Genomic DNA, 22,167 nt, shown 5'->3' with positions numbered 1-22,167 from the left:
ATTATTATTATCATCATCATCATCATTGTGCTTTTATTAGAAATTTAAGCATTTACTCGAGAGAGTAAAATTTGCCTTTGTCCTAAAAATAATGAATCATCCTAAATATTTATTTAGCTTGTTTAAAAATGATCAAAAATACAACAATGTATTGTTTTTCAGGTTTAAATTTAGATGGTCTCAGAATGTAAGCTTGGTATCATGTTTAGTAGGAAGTAGGAAACCAAGGGCAGTATAGTAAAGAAAAGAAACCAATCTATTGTTTCTGCCTCCTATCTCTGTTGCAAGGTAAAGCTGGCATCATCCCGTTGTCTGTCTGAAACAGAGGAGACAGATGTCTAGCTCAATGGTTCTGATCAGCGATACAACGGCTATTGCTGCCCTGTGGTATGGAACAGCAATCACACTTTGGTGGGCTGATCCTATTTTGATTGAGGTTGTAAAAGTGCGGTAATGTAATTTGGAACAAGCAGAGACTTGCTGAAATGGCCGTGCTGCAGGTGGAGTTATTTCATTGTTAAGCCTCTTACTGAAGGGCATCGCTGTAGCTCGTAAATCTCCACCACCTAATTTGGAGGAGCAAGGGCAGAGGAGAGCGGTTCGGCCCAGCCAGGCCACTCGCTCAGCAACCATAACACGGAACAAAAGGCCGCCGCTCCGCTGTCTTATCAGTACAGTGATATTTTTAAAGTTGATTACTGCCTTACATTGCTCCCTCTACAGTGTAATTGTAAATGTCAAACACTGGCATTTGGTAAAGACGCAGGCAGGGTCTTTTTTAATTTTTCTTTTTTCATTAGCACAATTAGATGACAAAAGAAAATCAGAGTGGTACACGTACGTGTGTTTTGTACGAGCTTGCAGTATTTTTCTCTAATATTCTGCTGTGCTGGTGAATTTCTAACAGAGCCTACTAGTTTCTCCTGTTTTGAGTTTGAGTTTGATGTTACTTGTTTGTTTGTAATACAGTCAGACCTTTACAAAGTTATATTGTCAGGATCTGGCATCACACACATTTGTGTGAAATATGTAATAGCATAATAATGTGAATATAGCATGTTATGCGCAGGATGTAAATAGATTAATTTTCAATTAGCAAAACATACCGTGGTATACTACTGTAAAAATTCCTTTTTGCACTTACATTTTTAGGTTTGATCAGTTTGAAATTACAATTAATTTATAAAAAATAAAGTTGAAATAACTTAAGCTATTTACTTAATTTTATAATTAAGTGAATTATAAAAATTAAGTTGAACTAACTTAAAGCTATTTACTTAATTTTATAAATTAAGTGAATTATAAAAAATAAAGTTGAAATAACTTAAGCTATTTACTTAATTGTATAATTAAGTGAATTATAAAAAATAAAGTTGAAATAACTTAAGCTATTAACTTAATTTTATCAATTAAGTGAATTATAAAAAATAAAGTTGAAATAACTTAAGCTATTTACTTAATTTTATCAATTAAGTGAATTATAAAAAATAAAGTTGAAATAACTTAAGCTACTTAATTGTATAATTTATAACACAGGGTTCCCACGGGTCCTTGAAATGTAAGGTCCTGTAAGTTTGAAAATATAGATATATAGATACAGGTCATTGAAAGTGCTTGAATCTATTTTATGCAAGAAGTTTTTGAAAAAAAAAAATCCATATTATTCCCTATGTAGTGTAGGATAATATCATAAAATTCTAGACTTTTTAAGCACACGTGCTAAACTGTTCACTTTAAATGCTTATACAGGTATCTTCTGTATGTGAATGTTGATTCATACCAAAATGCTTTTTTGCATAGTTGTGTTTGACACAAAAAAACGTCTCAGGTTACGTATGTTACTGTTGTTCCCTGCGGAGGGAACAAGACGCTGCGTCTCCCTTGCCATACTTCTTGCATCCCTGTAACGCCGTCTTTGGCAGTATTTCAGATAGCGATTTACTTCCTGGCTTCTATGTCACCCTGTCTTTGTCGTTAAGCCTCACCATCGGTTGAATTTGATATACACATTCAGACGCACTTACCCCTGGAGGCGTCCCCAAAGTGTCACCGCAGTGACGCACCGCGAGTTCCCTCGAAAGGGACTTGTAAAAATGTATCTTAAAAGGTAACACGATGTAACCTTACTCTCACTTGAAATGTGCCCCGCATTTAGTCCTTGAATTTGAGGGTATTGGACCTGGAAAGTCCTTGAAAGGTCCTTAAATTTGAAGTATAACTATGTTGTGGGTACCCTAATAACAACTTCTCACGAAAGTTGAAATTAAAAAGTTGAAACTTGTGCAACAAGGATTTTATTACAATGTTAAACCATTATGGACTGAGAAGACATCACGTAACAACCTTTGTCAGGACTACATTTTCTACTCATCTTAATATTTTAAAGGGGCAGTTTACCCAAAATCGATATTTCTGTTATTTTGTCTACATGTTATGCCTATATATATAAAGTTGATGGTATTTTATGATACAATTTGAGTTTTTAGGTGAATTATTATTTCAAGAGTAGCTCCAGTTCTCGCCCAGCTTAATTTCTATGATTACTTTCATGACATCTACAGAGCTCTTCTTGACTTTCAGGCATGTGCACATGATGTGTTTGTGAAAAGGAGTGCTTGTGATCTGTAATTTCCTCTTGAGAGGTGTTTCAATATGAGAAGTCTCAGTTATAGGGTACTTGTTCAGCGCTGAGAGTGCTTGTGGTACGGGGGACAGACTCACGGTGAAACCATCACTCACTGCTCTCAGCTCTGAGTGATGCACATTGACTTTGCCATGCAGTCATCCATTAAAATACAGACAGCAAATTGCTCTTCCATTTCCCTCTCTGTCATCGTTCATGCACTCCAAATAATGACAGAGAGATAAAAGTTGATCATATTGATACAAACACATACGTTCACAAGAACCAAACTTTTGAGAACAATGAGAACTTAATGGTTGTCCTTCAGGTCTGTACTTTCCTTCTTTAAGTGTACTTTTGTCCATACTAACACTTTCTATTTTTGGAGGTCTTCGCAGATTTTCTTCTTTGCAATGATTGATTGAGTGTTGGCTTTTGTGTTCTTTTAATATGTCATCTCCAGCACACTTTACAATCCCAGCTGTCCACAGTCTGACACTCTTTGCATGTGTTTGCAGTCGAAGATGAGCATCCATCAACACTGTCACCCAAAAAGAAGCAGCGCAACGGAGGCATGCGAAATTCACCAAACTGCTCACCCAAAATGATGAGGTAAGACATTGATTTCAAGACGCTCCCTCCTGTCTTCAAAAGGAAAGGGTGGGGGAGGCAGGACGGAGAGTGGTGGGATGGTGGAAGTCGGAGAAAGAGAGTGAGCGAATGAGAAAGAGAGAAAGAGAAAGAGAGAGAGGGCCTTTTTAGGCCGAGGCGTTTGAGCTGTCAGCCTGTCAGCGGTTAATGATAGAGCTGAAATATTTCTGTCATGAAAGCGGCTATGAAAAATACTCTTGCTTTAAAGTCTCAGCTGTCATCTCCCCCCAGTCCCGTCCACATGTAGTTCTTAAACAGCGGTGGCACTAATGACAGTGCCAACCAATCAGAGACGCCAGCATGGTTACTTAGCCTCGGGGCTCTTCATCTATTGTGGGAACCCCTGTGAGGAGTGTTTAAGGCCATATGTGAGATGTATCATCGCAATCAAAAATGAATTCAAATATTACCTTCCTTTTATCCTGTCCGGCGGAATTATAATGCCGCTAATTGATTTTGACTGATAAAAGGACTTGCTTTCTGCCCATGTGGCCGGGAGACGTTTATGCAGAGGGCTCGAAAAATGTAGAGACAATGCCTTCCTTTCTCAGTCACAAGTGAAAGTCTTACTGAAGGTTCGAGAGAAGTTGCTTTCTGCAAAGTGAGAACTAACATGCTTGCTGTTGAAAAACATAATAAAACATGATTACAGTTTTTGTATCTATTGCAATGCCATGACTTACAATTGAATGATAGCATTTAAAACTGGGGTTGAATTTTTTATTTGTTAAATATGTAAACCACACGCACATGTAGTGAAATTCAACCTGATCTCACGAATTTCCATGGTATAGTCACGGAATATTTTGCTCATTTATCCGTGTCATTGTCACAGATCTCCTCATTTTTCTATGGCCGTACCACGGACTTTCTTTTCCATGTCATCGTCACGGATTGGTTACTCAAATGTTTTCTTACTATCGTTGCTTCGGTTTAGGGTTAGATTTACATAAAATGACATCCTTGCCAAAAACCCAACGGCAGGCGACAATGGTTTAAAAATCTGATAATACAAAGTAATGAATCAGAAAAAAATAGCATAAGCCAATAATCATAGTGATATCCTAACGCAAACACCAAATCTAAACCGAAGCAACGATGGTTTGAAAATAGGAAAAAGCAGTTGAGTAACCAATCCGTGACAATGACACAGATAAGAAAGTCCGTGGTACGGCCACAGAAAAAGATACGTGACAATGACACGGATAATGAAGCAAAATATTCTGTGACTATACCATGGAACTTTGTGAGATCATGTTAAGTGAATCATAAGTTATCCAGAGAAAGTGAGATAATGTTTTGTGTGTGTTGCGTGCTCGTGTCTCGCCCCGTCTGCGGTACGCCTCCAGGAGCTCGGGTTTATTCGGAAAGTATCAGTACAGTTGATCTGTCTTTTATGAATCTGAAAAACTAAAGACTTTTCGGAGATATGAAGGATGTAATACTACTCTATTGGTACTCAAGATTACCACAAGAGATTAGCAGAAACAGTGGGTGTTATGGGAGCTTTAACTTAACTCTTTCCCCGCCAGCATTTTTCATGATTTTCAAGTTTAATGCCTCCCAGAAAATGCTCTTCTTTAAATATATAAACATTAGGGCCGGGACTTTAACGCGTTAATTAAGATTAATTAATTACACAAAAATAACGCGTTAAAATTTTTTAACGCATTTTAATCGCACTTATTTTTGCACCGCGGAACATTTCTCATGAGTTTCGGCGGACCGATTATACTGGAGCACCAACTAGCGTTCATGACTTCACAACAAACCACAGTGAACATGAACCAAGAGGCTGATGAGATCGCTTTGGTTGGCCCCGTGGATGGGAATTTTTTTATAAAAAACGAACGGATGTAAGCGTCGATAAAAGCATGGTTGTGTGTAAGCTATGCAACAAGGAATTCACATATCACCGCAGCACATCGAGCATCTCAATGCAAAACATATAGCAGCTAGCGTGGACATTAGCCCGACTCCGGGCACAACGACTTATTCGGACGGGATTAGTTTTACATAGGGATGTGGGGTAAAGCAAGTTTTTATCAGAGCTTCTCGGTGATTTTAGTCCAGTCCGAATGCTCCATGTCAGTAATCATTACGGACAATGTCAGTAAAGATTACGGCGTCTTTTACCTTCTGTAAAAAGGTCCGGAGAAATTACCTCAGGTAATACAAATCCAGTGCGAATAGACCAGCTGTAAATATACACGTAAATCGCGTCATTTCCTTTTAATTTGCGGGTTTCTTTTAAATATAAAAGCGCTTAAAGAAGCATTTACTTGCGTTCTAGACGGAGAAACAAGTCAGTTACAAGTCAGTTTCTGAATAAAACACGACACAAACTTTAAAAAAAAAGTCAAATTTACTTCTCAGAGGCATGGAACTGTTTATGAAACTGACGTTCTCCCCAAACTGAAATTAAACACAGTGTTTCGCGTTTTCCTTGTCTGTGTCATGTTGTTTGCACATCTGATATCTGGAAGCAAGGTAACGTGCACGTGAAGACGAGAGGTGACGCGCTGCGCCAACGAGTTACCCCTCCCACTTCTGAATGTTTTACAGAGATTTCTAATCCCGTCCGAATTGACCATTAATATTACCGACGTCCTGTGGTAAAATTACATTACGCCATCTACCCCTGTAAAACCAATCCTGTCCGAATAGGGCTCAATAAACAATATTTTGTTGCTTAAGCTTATGTATTCAGTCATTATTCATGGTACACTCTAAGAACGAATGTGTTAAAAACAACACATTAGTGTTGATTCTGGGACAACACACTAACTGCGTCGTCCTGGAATCCACCCATCTCTGTGTTATTATTGAAACAACACATTTTGTGTTACTTTTAACACAACATGTGTTATACTTGAACACAAAATCAAGACAAAGTGACTCATAATGTGTTAAAATTACACATAATGTGTTAAAAGCTTACAGCACAATGATGTGTATAAAATTAACACATCCTTTCTAAGAGTGTATACTAAAATCCATGTAAAAAATTACTTCTTAATGTTCTCAGGTCAAATATTTATATGCGATTAAAATGCGATTAATTTAGATTAATTAATTACAAAGCCTCTAATTAATTAGATTAATTTTTTTAATCGAGTCCCGGCCCTAATAAACATACAATATATAAAAATGAAAGAACAGACCCTCTGCTTTCAAACAAACAAATAAACAAAAAAAGTTTCATCCTACCTTCATTAGTTCTCTTTTTACCTCTCAATAATGGTTAGGTTTCTTCAAAAACACAAAATTTTGAACATAAAGCTGATATATTTCCATTTTTGTAAAGGACTTTTGATAGAGATCAGATGCAGAGTGATCTTCAAACTTAGACGGGCAAACAGCGGTTTGCCTTATGGCGATACTTCCGGGTTTTATAAGTTGCAGAAGTATCCACCTGCTGGATAATAGTGGTATTGCTGATTGACGAGATAACTCGTCAATGTATTAAATGAGATAACTCGTCAATGACGGGGAAAGCGTTAATTATATTTACATTTTGTTGTTCAGTATTGTTTTTGGTTCGGTCTGGTTGTCCTCCATGTAGCAGTAAAGTTCAATAAGTACTCCAGACAGATTTCCAACTCACATTTCCCCCCCAAAAAGCAATTACGCCAAATTTTACATACAGCAAACTGTCAGCCCTGCAGAGAATTTTGCCCTTTAGTTTGCTTTTCAATTGTATTTTGCCTTTAAGTTGATTGTGGGTCTCAAACAATAAAACAGAAAGATAAAGGAATGAAAAAGAAAATAAATAGCTTTCAGCGACTGCTTAGAAGAATCATTCTATTTTATTGCTAAACTTAACAGTGCAAAACAGTTTTTCTGAGCAGATTTGAAAGTCCCCGCTTGCCATGTAATGTATGCATCGACTCTTTGATCTACAAGTGATAATAATTCTTGGGAGATATTTACCCTGTTTTGAAACGCTTCAAAGCGGTGTCAAAGTTTTCTGTGCTTTAGGGTGCCTCTGTGTTCGCGTGGCTCTTGGGTACTGGATGACAGATCCTCTGTTCTAGGTGTAAGCTTTTCAAGCCCGAGCCCTGGAGCGAAACATCAGAATTACCAAAGACAGACCTGTGGTATCCCTCGACCCGTGCCCTCCCTGCCAATATATTACAACATACATTAAATACCTCGCCGTTACGACCTGCGTTTTATGCACAATGAAAAGCGATTGTTTGAGGGAGCCTTAGGGATACTTTATTCAACAAGCAGGAAAGGGAAAAACATCGAGCGTATACCATATCAAGTATGGTTTTTACAGGCTTCTGTGCCTCCAGGCCGTCGTAAATAAATAATGATCAACAGATTGGCTGTGGGTTTTTGAAAAGCATGCCTTTGTCAGTTTGCATGATAGGGAAAATTTCAAAGCGAGGAGCTGCTTTCATAGGCTGCCGGAGAGGGATTCGGGGAGCCAGTGACTGTCGAGTGATGTGCTGGAATTGCTGAACGCTGTTTGAAAAGCAGCTCGCCCGGCTCTGAGGGCAACTTCTGTTCTCTCTCTCTCTCTCTTTCTCTCTCTCCCTCTCTCTCCTCAAATGCACATCTAGGACACTGCTCCGGACATACCAATTAAATGGAGAACTTTCTGTCTCAGTTAGGGTACCTGGTACACTTCCTGCAAAGTACCCAAAACACACATTTGTCGTCAGATTTGAAGAGTATTAATCATGGTTTTAAATGTGTTGGTCTAGACTCTAAACCAATGTAAGTGGTATTTGGGAAGAAAGTCTAAATATGAGGCAAAACTAATTAAGTCACAATGCATTTGTGCCGCAGTAACTGCACTGTGAGCAAAGTCACGTGAGTGACGCCGGATCGTGCTTATGACTGGCAGGTGGCGCTGACAGCGGGTGAGAGATAGCTATCTTGGCAGAGGTGCACTGCACCAGTCAGCACGTCAAGTTCAGATTAAAATGACAGCAAGTCCGTAGAGCGTGTGGTAAAGCACGCGGCACATAATGAAATATTCAGGCGGGGTGTAAAAGCTTTAAATGATTTCACTGTTATTAGCACCTGCACACAGCCTGATATCATCTCACGCATGCATGTTAATTGACACGTTTCTGATGTGATGCTTCGGCTATCAAACATGGTTGAAACGGCGTATGACGGAGGCAGAGTGTGCCGCTGAATTACCTGCTTGGGAAAGTCAGAGAAAGTATAGTCATTATTTTAGTAAGGTTTGTGCTGTTTCTGATTTTCTTACCACATACACATCACTTACAGTAATTCTTTCATTGTAAGATTTTGAGTTTTGTTATTTGTGCTCCGGATAATGGTGCATTTATTCAAGGTGTAAATTAATTTTCCAGACTATTATCTGACGTTATGCAAATCTGGAAGGTGAGGCAGAGGTCCCATCATTCATTATTAGAATGATTAACAAGGAGCTAATGCAATTTACAAACCTCATTTGGTGCGGTGTTAATTACAGCGTGTTACAGAACCAAGCATCTCAGGCACTGTATTATTATGTCAGTTGAATTACATCACATGCATAAAATGGAAGAATGCACAGTGATGTTAATGAATAAACAGCTATTCATTGCAATGATAAACCCTGTAATTTATCCAACGCCTTCTATTTTAAGCTTCAGCTAGAAAAGAATATCCATTAAAACAAGTGTTGTAGATGTCATAATCCACCATTTGCCAGACTAGGAGATTGTAAGGAATTCTTTATATATTCTCAACTAAGTGGTTTACTGTCATTAGGACCAGTTTAAAATAAAACTTTGGTCAGGGGTTGTTAATACAGTATAGTGCTGTGGATAATATCAACAGGGCAGACACTAAGAGAACATGTTTCCCTGCAGCCACATCTCTGAGATGGGGCTTTGTTGTCTGCCCCCAGGCAATTTCCTCAAAGGCAGTCTTTCTGGCCCATCTCAGGCCCGGTAATGGTTGCATGGTGGGTTTTAGTTGACAGTTTTATGCATTTACAAGTGTTCTGTGGTTTCACAACCCTCATAGTATCAACCGCAGAGTAACTAAGGGACAAAAATGATGGCATATTTGTACTAAAATATATATCTATATCAGAAATGGCTAATGCACCGGTTCACCTGTGTGGCTGTGTATTATTTATAAATTATTCAATCTTTATTTTTGGGAAAAGTAAGTTTTCCCATATGCCGGTACTGTGCTAATGCCTATTGGAACATTCACAACAATTTTGCTGTACCTTTATCTTTGTATAGCAATACTACTACTACTACTACTACTAATAATAATAATAAAAGTTGTATTTGTATAATACATTTACATAATTAAAATGATAATTATACTAATACAAGAATATACTTGATTGCAATTGATTTAAATACATTTTTCACAGTAAATTTAATGTTTATAACATGAATAATTATATTTAAAGAACTATATAAATGTTTTATTAATATGGTTTAATTAATAATTTACCAATTGTAATATTTGCACTATCATGGATTTGTTTTTATATGCAAAACACATTGAAAACAGTGCTAAATTTGTGCTAAAAAGTATTCAGATATTTCTTAACAGATTTTTATCTGCAATAAAAATTAAAACAGCGCTGAATTTATGCTAAAATGTTTTCTGTAAAGCTTCTAAAAAGCACAATAAAAAGAAATATAATTTAATTTAGTTGAAATATTTATGCAAATAGCAATTTCTAATTGCAATTTCAATTTCTTTATTTTTAGGAATGTTTTAAAACATAAAATCATTTTACATAAAAAAAATAAAATACAATTTTCAGTTTTAGTGCTTTAAAAAATATCCAGGCAGCAACATTTTAAAGTAACGAGAAATGATAGAAATGACCGCTTTTGTTCACTATTTGATAGGAATTGTTTAACATTATATGTTTGGAAATATATAACGTCACACATATGGCCATGTTGGATACCAGGCAGAAATTTAAAGTCTTTTTGGCAGATAATACAACCAGAACAAGCCCAAAACAGCATTCCACTATGTGTTGAATTTCTATTCACAGCAAACATACCCAGATCAAGTATCAAATGAACAGGCAGCACATTCAGTTGATAAATTCTGCTTTTCATTTGTATAGTTTATCTACTGAGCTATTTGGAAAGTATTCAAGGGCTCAGCGAACACTTCTCTAAATAAATGCAAGTTGTTCACAGGCGCTAGCACAGAGCTAAGACCTCCTTCACGGTCAACATTCCCCCAGATCAGCTTCAGCAGGACGTGCTGATATAGGTTAGCCTGTTTAGACGTGACACTCCTCTAAAACATTAATGGCCTTCAGTTTGGGGGAGCAAAATGTGATTGGGCAAATTCCTGAAATATTTAAAGTGCGGCTCTGTTAAAGCTTTTACCGTTGGATGGATCGCGTCAGGAGCGATGCCGAGTAAAAGCCGGTAATTGGCGTTCCATTCTGGTGCCACTCAGTGAGTGAAGTGCTCGGGCTCCATCTCTCCACTCCAGCGCTGTCACCGGGGCGGACGCTTTGATGACTCCGCATTCCTGGCAGCCCAGAGAGAGCTGCAGTTATGATGGAGTCCAATGCACAAATTCAATCTGACAATGACAAGCCGTGTCAGCACAGACCTGTTTACTGCTTATTTATTGTTGATAGACTTCTGTTTGGATGCGCTGAAAGTTTGTCCTTTGACAAATGTCACAATTAAACCCAGAGGATAAATTCTTACTGTTGGGTTTTTACGAACCCGCATTTGCAAAATGAGGTGTTGGCGGGCAAATAAGGTCAAGCTTATGCGTTTTGTTCTCTGATTTTACAGACACGACCCTCTGCTTGTTCCGGGAAACGAGCAGGTTGAAAACATGGATGCTAGTGTGAAGAGATACGACTCCACTGGAATGTTTCACTGGTGTCCATCCAAAGAAATTGAGAAGGTCATTCTGGTAGGTAGCACTGGAACTGGTCCAGTTAATGGCACTTAATTTGTAGTATAAATATGTATGCAAAACATATTTATGCCTTCAAGTGTCTGATTTTTCTTCTTGGAGATGCATTCACTGCCCATAATGAAACTGTTACGGTTTTATTTCCGTTTCATAAATGTAACAAAAGTAAAAAAAATGTCCTGAAGCAACTTGAAGTGCAGGTTTTGTGAGATGAAAACTTAGTTTTATATTTAGACATAAAAATATTATAGTGTAATGATGAAGCACGTCATACCCTGAAATCAATAGAAATAGAAATTAATAGAAAATTACAAGTAGCTTTGCACATGGAGTCATTTGAAATTTTGCATGTTAAAAAATAAATAAATAACAAAAATAAATACAGATTGAAGAACAGATAAAACAGATCTGACCCCTTAATTTAACCCATCCCACTTGAGTAGTAAACACATCTGGAGCAGTGCACAGCTATCACTGCACCTGGGAAGCAATTGGGAATAAGGTGCCTTGCTCAGGGGCACCTCATTCTCAACCTGCCGGTTGTGACACTGAACCACTGACCTTTGGGTACCAAAAATGATACAGTTTTGTGCTCAAGTTAAGTAAGCAATAGACTGTTGCTAATGCCATTTGTCCATTTGTAGTCTCAGGTAACTAGCTGATTTTTAACATGGTTTCTTAATAGAAGATGGAGGCATTTTGATAAAAGGACTGAAAGTAACAGGACTGAGTTTTTAGCATAGATTTAGCAAATACATGAAATATAGCTGAAGTAAATATGTGCTAATAGCATAAAGACACTTAGCAAATTCTAATGATTTACCAAAATGTTTCATTTTAAAACAATTTGATAACATCAAATAAATTATATATGTAACAGGACTGAACATTAAGATTGACATTCACAGTCATAGCATCAATATCATAAAATATACAGAAAAGAAAATGAGTGACTTTTGATCTTCAAATGACCTTCAGAAGATCCAGATTATGTCACTCCTCTTGAAAATGTGATTGCGGGATATTCCAAAATTTTTAGAGGGGGGAACGTGTAGGGTAACAGGACTGAGTCAAATCCTGTGGACATAACTAAAATAAAGCCATAAGCCCCAAGAAGCAGTGGGTTACCAGTGCATTTTATAACAGACAGTCCGTTTCGCGTTGTGCCTAACGCCCCTTAGCTGTATAAAATGCACTGTAACATCACTGCTTCGTGGAGCTTATTGCTTTTATAAAATGGATACTTTACATGCATAGCAAGATTTTATAAAATAAAACACAAATAAGCTGTAATTATATTAGTACAAATATTACTCTTCCGCCTAACAAAATAGTTCCTCAGAATCAAGTGTGGCTGCAACAGAGCAAAGTTTCCAAACAAGAAAGCAAAGACACAATGAAAATATGATTAAGGACTGTCCTGTTTATTTTCATAAATTAACATTCATCTAATTTATACATAAACATTTATATCGTGCAAATGTTGAAGTGTGGATCAAATATACTTGGAAGCTTGCTTAAATTTCCCTGTCAGTGTCTTTAAAAAAGTTGCCAGTTTTAGTTTAACCCATGTTTAGTTTAACGTTAATGCCTTCCAGAAAAATAAATAAACATAAAATATATCAAATGAAAAAACAGACCCTACACTTTCAAACAGACAAACCTTCATGTGTTCTCTTATCACCTCTCAAAATTTTAGCAAAAAGCTGAGATAATTTCATTTTTGGGAAGGACTTTTGTTAGAGATCAGATTCAGAACTTACACTTTTTTAGTGTTGAGTGAATGCTTCAGTGTTTAAGTTGGGTAAGATCGCCACCTAGTGGATAATAGCGGAAATATGAATTGGGGAAAAAAAAATTTCAGGGAAGCGTTTTCTCTTAATCGACAAGATAACTCAAGAATGTTTATTGACATTTATCTGGATATCGCCATTAATTGTGCAATTTAATTTTTTTTAAAAATATGATTAAAGACTGGTGTTTATTTTCATAAATCAGTACGCAGCAACAATGGCACAGTGATACTTAAGCTATATAATGTGGTCTGAACTGTGGGGTTACCAGGGTATTTTATCACAGCTTTTATCACGCATTTCAACCAATCATAATGAAGGACCAGAACTATCCTTTTATTATGTGCATTTTATCTAAAATATTATTACTTTTCCATGGTAAAAAATATTTAAGGCAAAGATGGAATATGGACCCACACAAAAATGCAAATAATTAAAGATATCTAAAGAATTGTTTGCTTTATATTTAGAGGTAAAGTATAGCGATAGAGAGCAGGGACAAATAAAAAAATGCTATTTTTCAGTGTTCTGTGTAGTTTTTATTAATGTTTTAAAATATTTAGTTTAAATTTGGTGTAAGATTAACATGCAGGACACTTTGCTTAATAATAAAATGCATTTTGGAGTTACTTTTCATACATTTTTAAACTTTTCATTAATATCCTGGAGACAGAAATGTTAATCATTCAGTGGAATGACCCATGAAGACTATTTTGTATTGTTTTGCAGATTTGTTGCAACCGATGAATTATTACACATTGAAGTGTGCAAGGTTTTTTCTACTAAAAATGCATATGAAAATTTCGAACTACGGTGTACAAAGATTTTAAGACCATTTCCCCCACATATTTAAAGACACACTATGCAGTTATTTTACCTTAATATAACAGCTTCAAAGTCATTTCGATGGTAAACGAAGTCATAGTATGGCGAATCATCCCCCTGTTGAAGCTCGGGAAGGACGCCGCTACCAAAACCAGCAATGCAAGCTTGAGAGAACCGCCCCTGACAAATCTCGCGAGAATCACGACTTGCTTTACGGCAACGACGTCACACACGTTAGGCTTGTTCAACTTCGTGCAGCGCTGCAAGAACCGGCAGTCGGATGACGTAAAAGTACCGCGAGAATGATCCGAGACGGCACTTTGACGTCATCCGGCTGTTGGTTCCTGCAGCGCTGCACGAAGTCAAACAAGCCTGTAACAACAAGCCTGTAACAACAACTGCACGCGCGCATTTGAGACGTGATGCTCGATGAGGGAAACAGCTAAGAAAATCCGTTCGGAAGAGAGTAGAAAGCGAAAAAGAGAATCTGACCGAGTTAGGAACCGGACAAGAGTCCCACGCGGTCAGGTTTTTACTCGTTGGCGTGGGCTAATAGACAGCCCTGGATGCAAAAGGGATGCTGATCTGGCGATCTTGTTGATGGAGAAGTAAGTTAATCTTTTATTTGTAAATTTGTTTGCGGTCTATGTTGTATGTGGTTGCGCTTGCTTGTAGTGTGTATTTTTTTACTAAGCTGTTCATTCATCCAGTGTTGATAATTAGACCAGTAAAATAACTTCAACAAGGGTCTAGCTAGCTTACGATCATAAGAGCATTTAGCAGACTTGCTAACAAACACTCGTTTCTCTTACATGTTTTTTTTGGCCATCTAAACTCAAGTGTTGTGTTGTGATGTGTACGTAGTCATTTGTCTAATTTCGATTGCTTATGGCCAACGAATAACGGCCAATGTTATGAAATAATGCAACGTATACAATTAACTTTGTCAATACATTTTGTAATGTTTACATTACAATTAAAAAACAAATGAAATTATACAGTAGACATAACGTTAGACTATAGACTGTTTACTTGTGATTAAGCTGCAATCTTGTAAAAACGTAATAAGCCAGCAAACGCGGTAGGCTACTTTTATTATTATATGCCTACTCTACACTTGGCATAAACTTCATATTATCCTATTACCATCATCTGTAGTTTAGTAGACATGCAGTAGCCTAATATTTGTATGAAACTGTGAAACATTCCCTGGTCATTATCTTCGAAGTCCATCTCACGCCCAACACTATCCTAACAGGTACATACAGAGTGGGCGTGCGAAATTACGACAGTTGCAAGTTTTCCCCAGTGACTCTAGGGGTCGCTGTTTGACAAAAACATCAAACTGCATGGAATGCCTTTAATTAATCAAGAAATAAGACTTAAATTTAGTATTAAAGGTCTAGTATTTGTTTCTTAAAGTACTATTTTTTTTGTTACTATAGTTTTCTGAAATGTATTCATAAAAATACGACATGCTTTTTATACAATGAAATCATTAATTGAATCAGATATTTATTGTTTATAGTCATCATTTTAAACACAACCTCTTGCTGTAGAAATTAGACAGTCTTTGAATGACATTGTAACTTGTTTGTTTCTGGCTTATTTATTGCAGACACGCAGCGAGGCCTCCATGACAGTTTTAAGTGGACATGTAGTAGTCTGTATATTTGGAGATGTCACGTCAGCGTTAGTGGGGCTGCGAAACCTGGTGATGCCTTTAAGAGCGAGCAACTTCCATTACCACGAGCTAAAACCCATCGTGTTTGTGGGGTCATTAGACTATCTGAGAAGAGAGTGGGAAACCCTTCACAACTTCCCCAAAGTCTCCATTTTACCTGTGAGTACACACATTCAGCACCTGCAGGAAAAAATTATACATGCAATCCAAGACTTTATTTTGAAGTATATGATTTCCCATGTTTCAGTTTTTGCATTTATTAGTGCAAGCACAGATGTGCTGGCACAACGTTCCTGTTAGCTGTGTGAAAATCTGGCTTTGTTTCCTGCTTTAGTGCTTGTTAGCACCGACTTGACTGAGTATTCAAAACGTTGCCGTCAGCAAAGCCTAGCATTTAGATTAGACTGCATCTCTTCTTCTCCCAGCACATAGTTAGATCAGCTGAATGTCACTGCCTTTAGAAAAGTAAATACTTGTTAACTAATTTCCCCGAGCCCCTGTGCTCCGTATTTAATTTGTTTTTCTCTTTCGTTTCCTCACTCACTCTCTCTCTCTCTCCGCTGAAGGGTACGCCATTAAGTCGAGCTGATTTAAGGGCCGTCAACATCAACCTCTGCGACATGTGCGTTATCCTGTCAGCCAATCAGAACAATATCGACGATGCTTCACTGCAGGACAAAGAATGCATCTTGGCGTCTCTTAACATCAAATCTATGCAGTTTGATGACAGCATCGGAGTATTACAGGCTAATTCGCAAGGTAAGAAATGGCCGAGGATAGTACAGTGAGCTGCCACATTGAGAAGTGCCCTCAGGAGCAGTAGACTCTTATAATGTAAAACCAGCACCAGTGTGCTTTTAAAGGCAGCAAGGTGCAAATGTATTTCCAAAAAATAATCTGCCATCATTTACACACCGTTGTGTCAAGCCAAACCTGTGCGACATTTTATATATTTAGTTTTTTTACTATATGGTGAAATTAAATGGGTATACAGGGGACAACAGTGGTTACTATTCACTATAATGTAATTAAAGAATCTAGGAATTTTGCTAGATTTTGTATTGTCTGTTCCATGCAAAAAGGAAAGTCATACAGATTTTGTTTATTTATTTATTTAGAGGAAACTGTAGCTTTAATATAGAAAATATGGTATATACTGTATTACTAGAACTTGCTCCAAGCAAGCCATTGATTTACTAAAACAGACATGAATTTATAAAGAAAAGGAGAATTGTAATTTCACAGGTTTGCACATACAGTACAGAAACACAATAAATTAGCCATTTAGGCACTGTATTCAAACATAAAAAATGTACATATTTGCATTTCATGCATATGTATGTTTTTATAAGATGGCATATGCAATCTCAAGCAAGTGTATTATATATTTCCCTGTAATCAAAGCTCTCAAAAACATCCCAAACATTTCTGTCCAGATTGCGTATTATTTGCCTCCGGTTGCTGGACCGCGGCAGATTTGTTTGGCGACAAATTGACTCGAACAGATTGTTTATGCATTCAGATAAACATGTAACCCTCTTGCGCCCATCAGGATTCATCATCATTAAACAGACAGTACAAATCAGCAGCTTCATATTCTCAGCTGCTCTTCATTACGCAAATTACACACCCCGCACAAGCTGGCCCACAACAATTAACAATTCAACCATTATCCAGCATCCTCTTTTTGCACAGAAAGATGGATTTAAAGCTCTAGAACGACAGCTTTTGAATGAAACGTGTCTGAAACACTTCTGGTTGAATGGTGGTGGCGGGTTTGGGAAGAGAAGGTCCCTCTGGTGCAGATGATAATAGATGGTGATCATACTGTTCATGCAGGAGAAAACCATACGTCATTACTGCTTCCTCAATTAATTGAACCCAACATCTGGCGCGATCAGCAGCAGAGAAACAGTGTGTAATAAAGATTTATTTCATTAACACTTCGAATATTAGACCTTGTTTGAACCACCAAGTAAACTTTTGCAGCTATGGCAATATATTTTGCAGTGCATTGTTTGCTTGCATTTCCAGCTCATCAAGATTTAATTTTCTTTCAAGAATAAACAGTAAAAGGTTAAAAACCGATGCTATTGAAATCTGTATGAGATACAGGTGTAACAAATTACATCATACCGCATCATCTTAAGAAATATTCTTGCTCTCAGCATCTTACTGTTTCAGTGCAGGTTGTTAAACTTGCACAAAAGGTGCTATTGAATAAATCAGGGAGACTTTTACCAGGGGAAGAGACAACATAGTGCATTGCATTAAGTGCTTAGGGGTCTTTGAATAAAGTACAGTAAGTCAAGCTTATGTGGTGCAGTAACTTTGAAAAATAAACATGAGCAAAGTTTATAAAGCGACTTAACGAGATTATATTGGCTCAGTATATGGTTATGGGCTCTTTTAGTTTACGTTACATAATACAAGAATACTTATACCTGGACTGTTCATATTTTTTTTAAATGTAAAATATTTGTACACTTGACCCACTTAATGAAACTAATTCATTGTGAATAAAACAAACCAGCTGCTATTCTTATTAGATGAAAAATAACCTTTTAGGGAACAGGAACTTAGGTGTAGCTTTTTATAGCTGACTTTGTAAATGTGCATCTGATGTCTTCCCACTTTCATTTGCACATTTAAGAAAAAGCCGTAGTCTTTTTGTGTTGTGTACTCTTTGCTTCATAGTCTATTAAACTTCGTAGTTGTAAAGCAAGACAGCATCTTTATAGCATCCTGCAGACCTTTTAAAACTTTGTGACCTGAATCTTTTCCCCGCATTATGTCTGTCACTGTAAAAACGTTACGCTTGCATTTTTCTGTGGTTGATGGATGTCAAAACAGGGCAGATGCATTATGCATATAGCATTACTGATTTAAAGTGTTTACTTGTCAGCTTGGGCAAATGCAAAAGTGTCAAATCGTGTGAATTCATACTCTTGTCACTGTTGCTTGTATTTCATGGCATTTCACATAAAAGGTTTTCAGGATCCACTTCACCAGTTTTATGGTAACAAAATGAACAGCATATAAAATTTATACCTGGCGGTTGATGGAAGGCAGCAAATGTTAAATATGCTTGAGCTGACCCTTAAAAGCCGAATATATATATTTCACACTTTACGCTAGTGTCACCATCCACTTATCTGCTGTCGCCACCCGAAACTCTACAATATCTTCATTTCGCTTAGCATTTTAAAAAACAGACAAAAGCTTTTATTGTTATGATGTGAAGATCACAATCATCTTACAATTTTTTTCATAACGTTCCCTTTCTCCTTTGTCTTCCAGGTTTCACACCTCCCGGTATGGACAGGTCATCTCCAGAAAACAGTCCTGTGCATGGCTTAGTGAGGCAGGCGTCCGTCACCACCGGATCAAACATCCCCATCATAACCGAACTCGGTGAGACACGACAGCAAGCGCTCGCTAACATGTCAAAGTCAAGTGTGATTAGAATCTAAACGTATATATCGAGTCTTTAACGTAAAACGTGTTTCTGTGATGTGCGTAACGGCACGGTTGAATATTTCACTGACTGGGTCAAAGTCCCGTTCTCATCAATTGCACCTTTAATGCACTAAAGAGGACCTAGACTTGTAGGGACAGAAAAAAGCATGCAGTTGCAAAATGGATCCATTTATAAATAACAATGAGGGTGGCACTATTCCCATGGTAGGGGGCTCATGAAAGTTTTAGATCTCAGAGGGCACTAAAGCACCAGAGACCGGTCGCTCCAACTCTCCACTGACCCAATTACAGTGTGTTACACACTGTAGAAGTAGAAAAGGCTCACAAACTCTATAAACATACACAAACACACATATGCTTGGTTCCTCAAGATCCAGATTCCCGTGGGATTACAGTATATACTCTACTAGCGAAACACTGAAGGCCTGGTTTGCTACAAGTTTGCTGGCATATTGACATTGGTAGGGAAACTAATGTTCATCAGTGATTAAATATTTTAAAGTGGTATTTCAGTTTTTTATCTTTAAAACCATTTAAATGTGAATTAGATATCCTTAAGTTAATTTGTAAGTTTAGCCTGATATCCAAGCTATACATATCATCTGTCATCAATAACCCTTACACTTAACTGACTAATCTACACTTGTCAAGAGACTGAAAATTACCTAGGGCCTCATTTATAAAATGCTGCGTACACTTGATCTTACGATCATTTATCAAAAATGCGTTCGTGTAATTCATAAAACGATCGTACGCGTAGAAAACACATTTACCCCTTTCTTTCAGGTATGAAATCTATAAATCGCAAATGATGTTGAACTTGTGCACAGCTGAGCCATTTTAAATCTCCGCCTTTAAACTTTGTCTAATTAATGTCACTGACATATAAAACGGTGCTTGTCAATGTTTAAACCATTTTCGCGCACCAGGAATGGCTTATATTTCAAAATCCTGCAGCAATTTGACAAAAAAAAGTGCGTATTTCTGCTAAGACCCTGACGTGGCGCTAAGAACTTTTCCACATCAACTTTGGGATGGATTTTTGCACAAACACATTTTACGATCAAATCTGTGCGTACGCACGCTTTATAAATGAGACCCCAGGTGCTCTTCTATAACTGATATAATATAATGTATAATTTTTTTGGGAGGGGCACTTGAAATTTGGTCACCCTGGGGCACTTCACTGTGTTAATCCTTGCCTGGTTCAAGATATTCTGTTCGCGTTACGGCATTCGTAATCGTGTTCCGCTCGCTTTCCCATCGGTTGTGAATGTCTTTTTTTAACGGGGGTGGGATGTTCCCATTCTTCTGTACGGAAAAGGGCACTTTGGGCCTCAAAAAGGGCCTATTGGACAAAGGGGCAGAGGCTCATGCACCCTCAACCCCTCCCTGCACTTGCCTGTTTAGCAGTGTAGAACATAGTAAAATGAAATGATTACATAGCAAAATGTTTCTTCAGGACCATGGTGCTACATACACTGAACTACAAAAAAATAACACGGAGCCAGGGACTAAAATGTAGTTTAACCTAGCCACATAAAGTGCTTGTGTGCAAACTAGTGCAAACAGTGCCAGACAAAAAAAGAATACAGTGCAAAAACAATACAATACACAAGACAGGTGCATAAAAATAAAAACAAATAAAAATAGCACAGACCAGTGTACAGTCTATGGTTCTGAGTACAACAAAGAGTGCTTGAAGACATCCGAACACTTATGATAGCAGCAGTTGGTAGCAGCATAAAAATGTGTAATGTGCAACAGACAGCATTTACGTGTGAAAAGAAATGCATAAAACAGCACTGGAGTCTATAAAAACAGGGGTAAAACGGCATTGGATATGCACACAAACACACACACACACAAAATAAATAAATAAAGGGAAACAAGAGAACACATTTTAATTGGAGAAGAGTGGCTTATATCGTGAACTGCAACCATTTTCATTTCTGCGTCACTTTACTGATATCCCAAAGTTGCAATATTAGCATCCCTAACCTTTTTCTTTATGCATCATAGTTTGATACCTTCAGTGACACTTAAAGTTTTGTTTGTAAAACTATACATTTCTTATTGCACTAAAAAGATTTAGCCTAAAGGTAGAAGGAGTCTACTTTTCTGAACATCATCTTTATCAGTAGATGGTACACATTTCAGTGATCCACACAAACAATCGTCATAGGCGCTTTTAAATCAGACCTGCAATGTCAGTGATATGAGAACATCTGAGAATATACAAGAAACACAAGAAAAATATGCATTGTTCAAAGCAGGTCTTTGTTTTTTCTTTTTAACGCTTCATAGTAATCTTTTCCCCACATTTGCATTACAGTAGATACTTTACCAAAGCCTAAAATATATCCAGTTATCACGAACAAACAATGTTGAACTGTGGAGTTCCCAGAGAAGCGCTTGATTCTGACACTGTACCTTTAGATTTCTAATCCCACTCTTGACATGATGCTCTCATTTATGTTTTCTCTCTCTCTCTCTCTATGGCTTTGAACTTGTTTCAATAACTGTCTCCCCTCAACGCTGTTTTATCATCATTAGCTAAGCCTGGCAAACTACTGCCTTTGGTTTCATTCAATCAGGAAAAAAACACTGGAACCAACATACAAATGATAACAGAACTGGGTAAGCTGTGCCTTTGTCCTCCGCTGCTCTGATACACCGCCTCATCGGCTTGTCTTGATTTCTCTCGCTGCAGCTGGGGCCTGCTCCCATGGCATCACTTTGAACACATTTTTATCCTTAGTTCTGGTTGAAATTGACTGTCTTGTTTTTTGGCCTTTTTTCATTTTTTCTTAAAGCATCACTGGGTCTTTGATCATATGACTGTGTCCTTGTGGCTGTTTCCATAGCATCTCCCTGCAGTTCAGTTTCTTTGGCCCGGGCTCTTTTTCATCAGTGGCCTGTCTGAAAGACTGACATTTCTGTTCCTCATAGGAAGTGTGGGAAGAAATCAAATTATAAAACGAAAAATACCTTCAGATCCAAGCTCGCTTTAAGCTGTTAATATTTATTTATATATTTATTTTGATGTTGGGCCTAATCTCTGAAGCCCAGATTTTTGAAAGAGAGTGAAACAAAGATTTGTGTTAGGTCGTGTTCAGACAAAGTGGGATTTTAGGGCACTGTCTCGATATGCTGGCCGCTGAGATAATACAGAGAATAGCCTCAAAGCGGTCAGTTTTTTCATGTTGTCC

At 37.5% G+C, this 22,167-nt stretch overlaps 1 protein-coding gene across 21 annotated transcripts in view; it reads left to right on the top strand.

The window, feature by feature from the left end:
* Positions 1–22,167, top strand: part of kcnma1a (potassium large conductance calcium-activated channel, subfamily M, alpha member 1a) — a 279,908-nt gene that overhangs the window by 239,443 nt on the left and 18,298 nt on the right. For 11 of the 21 annotated variants that reach the window (XM_073812910.1, XM_065297218.2, XM_065297210.1 and 8 more), the window contains 6 exons: positions 3,142–3,235; positions 11,047–11,170; positions 15,410–15,634; positions 16,042–16,234; positions 18,776–18,889; positions 21,512–21,595. In XM_073812910.1, coding sequence (XP_073669011.1) covers positions 3,142–3,235; positions 11,047–11,170; positions 15,410–15,634; positions 16,042–16,234; positions 18,776–18,889; positions 21,512–21,595 — 834 coding nt within the window. The remainder of the gene's footprint in view (positions 1–3,141; positions 3,236–11,046; positions 11,171–15,409; positions 15,635–16,041; positions 16,235–18,775; positions 18,890–21,511; positions 21,596–22,167) is intronic. The other 10 variants (XM_065297219.2, XM_065297216.1, XM_073812907.1 and 7 more) reach the window with 1 other exon arrangement.

This window comes from Paramisgurnus dabryanus, chromosome 20 (assembly GCF_030506205.2).
Source record: "Paramisgurnus dabryanus chromosome 20, PD_genome_1.1, whole genome shotgun sequence".
Classification (NCBI taxonomy): Eukaryota; Metazoa; Chordata; class Actinopteri; order Cypriniformes; family Cobitidae; genus Paramisgurnus; species Paramisgurnus dabryanus.
This window is presented reverse-complemented; position numbering and strand designations above follow the sequence as displayed.